This window comes from Lolium rigidum, chromosome 7, assembly GCF_022539505.1.
Source record: "Lolium rigidum isolate FL_2022 chromosome 7, APGP_CSIRO_Lrig_0.1, whole genome shotgun sequence".
Lineage (NCBI taxonomy): Eukaryota > Viridiplantae > Streptophyta > Magnoliopsida > Poales > Poaceae > Lolium > Lolium rigidum.
Window position 1 is genome coordinate 125,182,168 of NC_061514.1, and position 11,538 is coordinate 125,193,705.

Here is an 11,538-nt window from a genome sequence, read left to right on the forward strand (position 1 = left end):
CTATACACTAAAGAGTACTTGTCGACTTTTGGTTGGTTATACCTGAAAGCGTCTTAGATGTTCTATACAATTTCCTGATAATGCTGTTTTCAGATTGGTGTTTCAATTGATAACCGAAAAAACAAAAGAACAAAGATAAAACTTCTAAGCTAAACCTACGCTTGCCAACTGAGTACAAAAGCAAGCAATAAGGCATCGTCGACAAGGGAAGATCAGACTTGAATCAAAGAAACAAAAGTCGCGGGGCTCTCAAATAATTTCTAAACACCCACTATTGTATTTTGTAACAATAAAATTGATAGATAGATATATACTGAGAATAGTGTGTTCCCTTCGGGAATCGGGAGTGATGTTTTGGCTCTAAGGTGCATATGCTTCCTTTCTTTTGAAATGTTTTTTCATACATTTTGAAATGTCAAAAATTTCAAACGAAAAATTCACGTCTACATCTTCACATGCTACGCGCGCACAAAGTATATCCATTAAAATTCGACTTGTCCTTTCGGTTGTGCAAAAAAAAATGGTGCTAAAAATAAGCCTCTTTGGGACACATATTTTGTTTTTTTACAGCAAACATAAAAACTAGCTGTTTTCGCGAAACTGTATCAACGAGTACATACATTGTTGAAATGTAAATGCGAAATATTCGCAAAAAAAGATATGTAAATGCAAAAAATTTACTGGAATTTTTTAATAATTAGAAAAGAAAATGGGTGGAGGGAGCATATGCAACCGGAGCCGAATTGAATTTCCGGTTTCCTTTTACTCTGAAAAAGGTTTTGATATTTGAAAAGATGATAATGTAATTAGTTTATGTAAATTGTTATTCCTACATGTCCAACTAATAAGTGCTCAAAGAAAAGCTTATAAGGGAGCGCCCTTGTCTTAGTTGACTCTGAATTTACAAAATCTTAGTTTGTTTTACTAATTTGTTAATGCAGTAGGTTTTTAAATATTCACAGTAATGTAATATTTGTTTTATTGCGGAAATTGTACTTTCTTATCTATATTAAAAAATGTTATATTGACTGATCTACTCTTGATCGGTTAAACCCAAACGTGTATATATGTAGAACAAAATATGATTTCTAAATACCCAGCATTGTAATATGATAACTTCAGATAGATTCCTTTTGCGAGTAAATTCGGAACTTTATTAATCTGAGAGGGTTACATTACATTGATTAATCTGCATTCTTATTGTTCTATATACATAACAAAAATTTATTACTAAACACCCAGCATTGCATATTTTAAAACAATACAATGGATATATAAATGTGTAGTGAGAATAGTGTGTTTCCTTCGCTCCGAAGAAAGGATTTTGATATTTGGAAAGATGGTAATGAATTAGTTTATGTAAGTTGTTATTCCTAAATGTCCTACCAATAACTTCTCAAATAGAAGTTTATAAGGGAGTGCCTAAGACTTAGACTCTTAGTTGACTCTGAATTTACAAAGTATTAGTTCATTTTACAAATTTGTTCACGGCAATCTTTTTTTACGGAAATTGTATTATTTGTTTAAAAAGTGTAAATTCTTGCTGGGATATCAATCTTGGATCGACGGTTCTAGGCGTTGACTACCTAAGAAGTGGAGTATGCTTAAAAGTACTGATTGACTCAACTTTATCTAAAATGGAGGGGGTAAGTTTTTTCAGAAAAATATATGTAAATTCTTGCTGAGATCTCAATTTTAAAAAGACTCATTGTTCGAGGGTTAGCAAAACCGTTTATGAGAAGAAGAAGGTTTATCAAAATAATTTCCATAGCCCCCGACCGAGACGAACAGCCACGATTGCCAAAATTAAAGCCCAAGCTAATTAAGTTAGTCCACCAACTGAACGCCATTGGGGTAATCCTCGCAATGGCGGACGTGCCGGACCAGGTTGCCACTGTCAGCGCGCGCCCTGGTTTTGCAGTCGTAGTGCGGCGCGTTGTGGAAGCAGGGCTCGATCGTTGGGGCGAGACGGCACGGTGGCTCGGGTCCCTTCCCGTCGACGGGGGTCATGAGCACCCAGGGCCTCAGCCCGGCGAGCCCCTGGCTGACGTACCCGAACGTGGAGGCGGCGGACGTGATCACCACGTCCGAGAAGCTGAGCAGCACCATCTCCGCGAAGGCCTTCTGGTTGTGGTGCCGCTCCTCCGAGTGCTGCGCGCCCAGGTGCGTCGGCTGGAACACGCTCACCGCCCCGCCTCCCGCCGCGCCGTGCTCGTAGTACATGCTGCTGAGCTTCTCGTAGTAGTCCCCGCGCAGCGACACGACGAGCACGGCCTTGCGCTTCGTCGCCGTCGTCGGCTCCTGGTGGTGATCAGGGGCACCGGCGGCGGCAGAGGTTGCGTTGTTGTCGACGGAGGGGAGGATGCCCTGGCCGTACGCGCACCAGATGATCTGGCTGTAGCGTTCGTCGGCGGAGATGGGAGTGAACTTGAAGTCGCGCACCTGGAGGCCCACCCGCTCCTCCGCCGGGGCGAGGTACGAGGTGTGGTACCGCGCCACCATGGCCCACACCGTGTTGCTCGGGTGGAACAGGTAGCGCCCGAGGTGGTGGAACACGGCGTCGCGGCGCGGGAACAGGCGGTCCAGCTCGCGCTCGTACCGCGGGACCAGGAAGAGGCCCGGCACGAAGTAGTTGTCGGAGCGGAGCACCAGCCAGCGCACGCCACGCACCGCGTCCTGCCCGTCGTCGCAGAAGAAGCGCCGGTCGTTGGGCTGGTAGTTGTTCTGTAGATGCAGGTACATCAAGGTTTTGGATTTCGTTTTGCAAATTTTACCTCCCCTGGACGAAATGGGCGAATTTCGTCTTTTCGGAAAATTTTCTGAAACTCTCAGACGAAAAGCACAATCCAAATTTTGAATTTCTGAACGAAAACTGCGCGAAAAATGAACGAAAAACAAACGAAATTGTACAAACAAATTGAAATCCTGTAACAATAGAACTAATCTGAGTAAAACTGAACTAATCCGTTGCTTGCTTATACACTCACGAATCGCTCGAGTTACAACAAAAGGACACCAATCAGCAATTCGAATTAGCTCGTTGACTCACAAATACTCACTGGAATAGTTCTACTAGGTGGAATCTCACACGCGTTTGCAGGACGAGCGTGCGCAGGGCCATGGCCGCAGGGACGGGCGCGCACGAACGCCCTTTGGCCAATGACCGCTCCAGGGGCTTCCGGGCACTCCTCGATTTGCACCGAGCTGCCGCGCAGGCATGTCCAGCACCATGAGGCCGTAGCCGGAGAGAGGATGGGCTGCACGGACCACGGCTCCAGGAGGAGGCAGCGGGGCAGAGGAGAGTTTGGGGAATTTTCGTGTAATTTAGGGTTTGGGGGGTCTGTTTTGACCCTTTAAGTCACGGAATAGCAACACTGGCTTGGGCCGGAGACTGGGTCGGCCCAAGATTTCAAATAAGGCCGAAATTATTTGTCCGGCAAGCAAAACTACCGGGCCTGAACGAAATGGGCGAATTTCGGACGAAATTATGTTTTTTCGGGCGAAATTCGAAACTTTGGTACATCCACGGCGCCGGCGGGTCCCTGGACCCCTCGCCACGGCGCAGCGCGTTTCCGAGGCTCTCCGGGGTGCGGGTGTTGAAGCGCTCCATGCTCCGGATGGGGAAGTCTTTCTCTGGGAGCACCCAGGTGCTTGAGCCGGGGAACGGCTCGCAGAAGATGTCGTCGAGGTCGTGGCCGGGGTGTTGGACGAGGAGGACGCGGTCGGTGAGCAGCGCGTAGAGGAAGGCGGCGGCGGTGGAGATGATGCGGTTGCCGAGGCCCGCTTGGGGTGTCCACACGATGTAGCTGCACTCGGCCGCCGGGTCGGCCTCGGAGGTACTGTTCGAGGACGCCGGCCCGGGCGCCGGCGCATGCTCGTCCATGGAGTCACGCAGGCGGGCGACGGCGCGCGAGTAGGCCGAGGTGCCGGGCCCGCAGCGGCGGTGGAGGGACTCGTAGCGTCGGAGGCGCGAGACGAGGTGCGGGGACAGGACGTGGAGTGACGGCCGGCGGTAGAGCGATGCGCGGTAGCGGCTGAGGCAGGAGTCGTCGTCGAAGTCCGGCGAGAGGAGACCGCCGAGCAGCCGGTCGCGAGTGTCCGGTACCGTCGCCGAGGAGCCGGCTCGGCCTAGGCCTTCGTCGGACACTACGTACAGTTCAAGCATGTCGATCGTCTGGTTACTTTTTGGTATACCGATTACTGAGTTACTGCAAGATCAACAATTCAACATGCATGCATGTACGTACCAGCGCTTAAGAATAGCCGGACTCCGGCCGGCGAGACCCACGTAGACATGAGCAGCACGGCCATCAGGCTTAACGTGATCACTATTAGCACCATCGGCCGCACGACGCCGGACGAGTGCCCCTGATCGGAGGTCTTGCCGTCCTCCATCTTGAGTATCACTAGCACGACGAAGCTGGTGCACACAAGCGCGATATGGTGATCGATCCAATCTGTTTTCGCATTGTGGACTTGTGGTAGTCAACTGGTTAATTAAAACCACCAAAAGGCCTAAAAAGCGCGAGTTGCGACGGCTTGCACGGTTGCACCTTCGTCAACCAAAAGTTTCTGTGGAATGAAACCACCGGACCTGAACCACGCGCAGGAGATCAGCGATGAGTGGCAACTTTGGACTTCTAGTCGTGGTTTAGGTAGACCCGAGGGCGAGGAGTAGTCGTTGTTTTCGGTGGGTGGTGTGGTCGGCTCCGTCTGTGGTTGCCTGGCGCAACAATCTATACCGACGATGTTCTTTTTTCTTCGAGTTTAATACAAAACACGCAGATCTCCTGCGCGTACTCGGGAAAAAAAAATTAGATGGAAGGCTCGAAATAAGCTCGACCTTAAATTAACGAAGCCATCAACAAGAGCTGGATACAATCATAAGTTCAAAACTTTCCCTATACCGTACCAAAGGCCCGTTATAGACGTGCAACCTAAGAATGCATGCAATTCTAGAGGTGTCCTAAGAATCAATAATCTTGTGGAAATTTAATTCAGCTCCCGGGTGCATATGGTTCCTCCACCAAAAAATAAAAATAAAATATCGAAAAATTTTAACAAAAAATTCTACTTGTATATTCTTTACTATTAAATGAGAGTTGGTCGTTTGACACTCAACGCACTTTGGTGGTCGTCGTTGAAAAGATCCTGGCCATCCAATCACCTCTCTCAACGTTCGCCGTCGGATGGGTTTTGTCAGAGCACCTCTTTCCCCCGCTCGCTAATGGCCCCATCAAAACAAATTATTGCTTTCCTGTTTCGTTATTTTCTTGCCTTTTCCGCTAATTGTTAATAGATCAAAACAAATCAAATAATTTAATACTTTCCTTTTCCGCTCTACTATCTCCGCTCTATTCTGCGCACACACCTTTGATATACCGCCCCATTAGCAACACCTCGCACCGCACGTGCACACCTTCAATCTGCCACCGCCATTGAAGAAACTATCGCCGTTGAAGGAGGAGACGGAGGCCTTCAAGACCTCGCCATCGAGTGGCCTCCTAGGGCGGACGTGCGCCGCCGCTGGCATCGCCACAATTATTTCCTCTGCCCCGCCACTGTCAACTTCTTTCTCTACGTTGCCCGCCCACGCAAAGGGGTGAGTGAGGGCCCTCGCTGATGCGTCATCACCAACTCCCAAGTGAGCTGTATTATCCGCCTCACCCCTCGGATTCTAACACGTTGCTGTGGTTTTAGTTTCCATGGATTGGAATCAGATGGATCGGCTTGATCTGCTCGTTGTGCTCCACTCATCAAGGTTCCTGGCGTTTATTAGAGGTGATGCGGTGATGCCTGCTGGGCTGTTGGGACATCAACACCTCGTTCGTGCTGCTCCCGCCCCTACCCTTCCCTGCGCTACTACAAGAGTTGGATCGTAAATTCAAGTGTTTGGGTAAAGCTCCCGGTGAACTCTCGCATTTTTTTACATAGTTTTTTTCGGGACAGACTATGGATCATGGAAAGAGATGCAACCGGATGAAGGAGTAACTTGTATTAGTTTTGTTCTTAGAAGATTGGATTTTATAACAATTTTGGCAGTTACCAATTGGAGGCTATTTGTTCCGTATATGCAAACAGATAGATTCTTGATTATACAGGGTTATGCATAGGAAGTCTAGCAGGCAAGATTATTGTTTTTGTTTTTAGATCATTCTATTTTATACCACAAGTATACCTTTACGCCATGAATTAATCTGCACTAAATTTCTTGAAGAATTTCCATTGTTCCGGAGGAACCAGGGGTGAGCACGACGGTGGCCCCTGGGTTCTGATCTTCTTTTCGATGTCCTGCTGTCACTGTGTCCGCAGTCTACGCCGACGGCCGGATGCCCTTGATTGTTGTCACCGGAGCCCCAACATACTGCCAATACTTATTCGCGCAGCAGTATCCAAGCCCCTGAGGGGTTCTTCCGAGCGATCATTCATTTATTTTGTGGTTATGCAATTGATGCTAAACATGTTAGGCTAACTAAAAACTTCAGCCGGACTAGGGTGTAAGGAGAGAAACACTAGGGCCTCTTTAATTGGTTTGTGCTAATATTTGCCGTTCTTGGTGTTTTCTTCTGAATATTAGATGATTTTCTACCCCTGGGTCCATGGTTTTTTACTCATTATTTTTTTTTATTCCTTGCAGGCTAATTTGTTTCAGTTTATGGGAGTACCTTCCGAAATATCTATACATCTTATATAAAAATATTTAACATCATTCTATACTTCCTTATATTTGTGTCCCTTGAAACTTAGTATGGTGCCTTGTACTGTAAATTTATCATCGTTAGTAATGCTGCTGATTTTTTTTCTTATACTGTAAATTAAAAATATTCCCTTGTACTGAAATTTGATTCAAGATGCTTAGTTTTCCTATTATTTTGTACTTATTCCCTTGTACTGAAATTTATAATATTCCCTTGTACTGAAATTTGATTTTTTTATACTTATTTTGTTTTTAAGATACTCAGTTTTCTTGCACCAAGATTTACCTTGTTGCTGAACTTTCATAGGAAGGAGAAGCTCAAGGGAGCAAACAGAACAAGGAGGATGGAGCTAGACTAGAAAGGAAAAGTTATGGCAATAAGCATGTACAGTAAGCTTCACTCAACTCATAATTCCTAACCACAATGTGTTTGATGGTTGCCATGGATAAAACCAGCATAGTTTTCTTTTGATTAAGGAGTTTGTCATAGAGCCTAGCCGCACATGCCCATCAGATTTGAAGATGTCGCCTCACCGGACACAGAAAGTTGATTGTATTGTAAGTTTCTCATTGTTTCTTGTACTTCCTAAACGTATGGCTAGCAGAATATTTTCTATGTCGACTTGTAACAAGCACGAGCATGCCGTTTATAAACAATAGTTCATAGGTAAAAGTGCTGATGCGAGTATACTTATTTTCATTGTAGTAGAATTTATTGTTTTATAATGTGCTATATTTCTTCTTCTTTCTCATTTTTTTGGGGAAAACACTATTTTAATATAAAAAAGGTGAGCTGCAATCTTGGCTTCCTGCACTTGAAAAGATTACTCATTTGATTGCTTTGACCACTTTTGTAGGTTCTGGTTGAGTTCCCCAAAATAAATACCCATGTAACTTCATCAATGGCACAATGATTTGCAATTTTTTTTTTTTTGCTTACTGGTGTAACTCTAGGAAGACAAACTGATATTCAGGTGCAAAACTTTGTCATGTACATTGTTATTTTCTATCCAAATGTGCTGAAACATCTATACTGCCTTAACTTTGTGTCCCTTGAAACTTAGTTATGCTGCCTTGTACTGTAAATTTATTATCTTCAGTCATGGTACTGAAAATTTTCTTATACTGTAAATTTTATAAAGCTAGAAAATATTCCCTTGTACTAAAATTATCAGAAAGTATTTCCAAATATGTTGCAATTTATTAGTGAGTGAAGGTGCTTTTTTTCTTCGAGAAAACGCAAAAGGGTTGCAGCTCATTTCATTGAAAATGTTAGGGAAAATTTACAAGCCTAGAGAAGCTGATTACATAGCATGAAAAAGATGTTTTAATGGACATCCCATGTCTCTCTCAGTTACACACGAAGACCTAGAGGATTTAGTGAGTGAAGGTGCTTGACAATACACAAAAATGTACTACCCCATTTGTGCTTGAGTTTGAGAAAGAGGGTATTATTTAAACCATGTAAATTTTGAATTACATTTTAGGCCAGTTGGAGTCCCACGGTGATGGTCAGTTTTAATTAACCAGACCTAATTTGGATGTTATTATCAGAAAATTATGCAAAGTCACTATTGGAATTTCTGATCAATCATTTAGGATTCTAGCCTTTATTTTACAAGTGGCAAAATTTTGCTTTCCTTGTAGCTTTCTGGTGCAGTACTGTTCAGGTGCACGTCTCTTAGTTAAAAGGGTCTTGGAAAAACATGATCTTTAGTGCAGGTTGATCGGATATATAGGATTAAGTGTATACAAAAAAAAAACTTAGCATGATATGCGCTTTGTTTCTTCTTTTACATATTCGTCTTCAGTGAACTTTTTTGCAGCAAGCCTGCATTATGCACTTCGGTTCTCTTTTTTACATTTATCCTTCGCTGAAATTCTCTTCAACAACAATGTATCCATCTATGGCTCACACATTTAACTTAATTAGTAATGCTTTTAACAATTGTACGATAATGTCATAGCCACAGTGGCAATAAACTAATAATTGCAGGTCTTAGTCAAGCAGGAGCTGAAGAGGGCAAAGTGACGGTAGAAAAATCATATATGGACCGACTGAAGGAGTTCAATTCTCTTTCCGAACTGTTGTAACTGTCTGAATTAAACTTAATTTGATACATCAAGGTGTCTGGCTTGTCAAAATCCTCTAGAAATACAATGCATTGGCTGGTTAACTATTTTTTCAATAAATAGGTTCTGATTGTACGCAAAAAAAAAGCCTGTAGTGGGGAGCTAGCAGAAATGAGAAATAAGCGAGAAGGGTGGTTGTTATTAGAAAGGGAGAATGTGCAAAAAAGCATGATCAATTTTGTTTGTGAATGTTGGCACCATCTGTATAATGAATTCCATGTCATTATTGTTTTGTTATAGAACATATTTATTTTGTGCATCCTAGACATGGAACATATCTCATCCAATAATGCCATGTTAAGCTCCATCACTGTCAACCATAATACTTTTGTAGGTTGTGTTCTGCTTACTCACAAACCTGCTATCTATCCTAAGACCGATGTACTTCTCAAAACTAAGATAACGACTATAGACGGCAAAATATGTTAGCCATATTTCTAGGTATATATGAGAGCAAGAGAAGGTTTGACTATTCAGTTGGTTAGCTTGACATATGGCTAGCACAAGTGAGCGATATGATCTAGGCGACATTTTAGAAGTGTTTTCTATGAAAATTATTACTTGAAGTTGTACACAAGAGTTTGGATATGATCTTGATAAGGGAGATGTGGTTTGGGTAACCCAAACTGCAAGAGGCAAGTAGGGAGGGAGATGTGGTTTGAGTAAACCAAACTGCAAACTCTCGTGTAAGGTATCGTCGTTGAAAATGACGACTTCAAATGTGCCTTTGTCTGCATATCCTCCACATCATTAGGAGTATTCATGTACATAATATTTACATGTGAGATATGTAACAAACTTGAGGTTCCGTAGCAACGCACGGGCATTCAACTAGTCTTCACAATATATGTGTGTTCGTCAAGTTTCGTGAGGAACCAATATTTTGTGTGGTCTACGTACAAAAATAGAAAATTTATCTTCCGAAAAACCTCAATTTTACATTGAATTTTGTCTTTTTTCACATGTCACACGATAAGTCGATTTTTCATGAAACTAGCATATGAAGATGTACGTGTGCATTTTTCTTTTTAATTTTTAAAATTTCAAAATATATATGTCATGCATTTTAAAATAGACAGGGCATATGCTCCCATGTGGCAAAACACCACTCTCGTAATCTTGAAAAATTATAAAGAGCGCATGGTTCGAAATCTTCTCCCGCGGAGCGGCGGTGGCTATCAGATCTTCAAGTGGACAGCGGATGATAACTTCTGAAAATTACCAACTTTTTTTACTAAGTGGCAATTCTAGGTTGGGTTGCTAATTAGCTTCAGTTGCAACCGGCGTACGTGCAAACCCATGTATAGCAAGGAAAAAAGAGTTCTAACTCACGTGCAACTCATGTATAACTAGAAGAATCTAAATTGTAACTCACATGTAACTAAAAATCTCAGTTGCAACTCAAATGCAACGAATGTGCAAGGGAGAATTATTTTCCCAGTTACAACTCCCGTGCAACTCATATGCAACTAAAAAAATCTCACTTACAACATATCTACAACCCACAGGGCAAACGAAACATGATTTAAATTTAACGGTTGTACAGTTGAATGCGCTCTAACTTAATTATCACTCTTGATTGAGAATTAGTAAAAATGTAATGTTTACATATATGCATGTTGTTTCTTTTTGGTTTGGCGTTACTTCATGGCCTACGCTATGTTGACCTTGTTCAGTGTGTGCCCTCATGGACGGAATGAATAACGCGGGGTAAAGTGACAATCATAATTCCACCCTAAGCTAGCGCGAGCCGACCAAATCAAACACCACCATGTGGTATACGTGGTGAGCAACTAAAACAATTGTTATACAAAATGAAATCAAACAGCACCAGCTCATGTATTACCATGTAAGTATATGTTATACTACTATAGTTGCTACTATGAATACATGGTATTGGTTGTAAATAAAAAAACACTACCACCAAATGCTCCCTAGATCTCACCCGCTTGATGCACAGCCGACAGCGGCGGGCATGGTTTCCAGCTGCGCTCCCAGGGCAATAGTGCCGACAGCGTCCAAGCGACGGTTGTGCAAATCCTGCGTATTACGGTTGTGCCGACACTCGGCAAAGTGGCCGTGTTGTAAAGCCTCAAGAAGCTCAAAACCGTAAGGAAAAAAACCTAGCTGGTCATTGTTTTAGGATGTTTTTCCAGCACATCTAGAATATAGATATATAAAATCCAGCTGAATTTTCTAGTTTAGGCGACTAGGTATTTGGGAGCGTTCTTTCTTGGCAACGAAAGAACAAAATCTACGAGTCCAACACTAGTTAGGTTTTCTTATTTTATAATTTTAAAACCATGTTCCAAACTATGTAGTAGTTTGTGTTTGTTTCTATCCATGGTTAAATAAAAAGGAAAAAATAGGTAAAAATATTTATGCGTCGGCCCACTGTGAGCACTCCAGACGTAAAACGGACCCGTAATAAAAAATAACGATTTTCATGTCCGCGAGACGACGCAAACGACGCGCGCGACCACTTTCAGTGGCATCGCCCTGTTTGGAGGAGATGTCCTAAGAAAAGATGGAAGTGGGAAGAGTGAGGTGTCAGTCACAAGGCATGTAGGGAAATGCAGATTGATGAACTACCAGCTTACATGTGCTGAACCCACATGGTGGTAGCATTTCACATGGCAAATGCTTAGTACATAAATACAGGCGCGACGCCCCTCCCCTCCTCTCTCCCTCGCGTCGGCCCTCTAGGC

General features: G+C 43.3%; 1 protein-coding gene across 1 annotated transcript; it reads right to left on the reverse strand.

Annotated features, from left to right (window-relative positions):
- Nucleotides 1–1,827: 1,827 nt before the first annotated feature.
- LOC124670490 (probable fucosyltransferase 7) lies at nucleotides 1,828–4,395 on the reverse strand. The gene is made up of 3 exons (XM_047206985.1): nucleotides 4,248–4,395; nucleotides 3,525–4,146; nucleotides 1,828–2,743 (listed from the first exon to the last, which is right to left on the reverse strand). The coding sequence occupies exons 1-3, from the start codon at nucleotides 4,393–4,395 to the stop codon at nucleotides 1,828–1,830; spliced, it is 1,686 nt and encodes a 561-aa protein (XP_047062941.1).
- Between the last annotated feature and the right edge of the window lie 7,143 nt (nucleotides 4,396–11,538).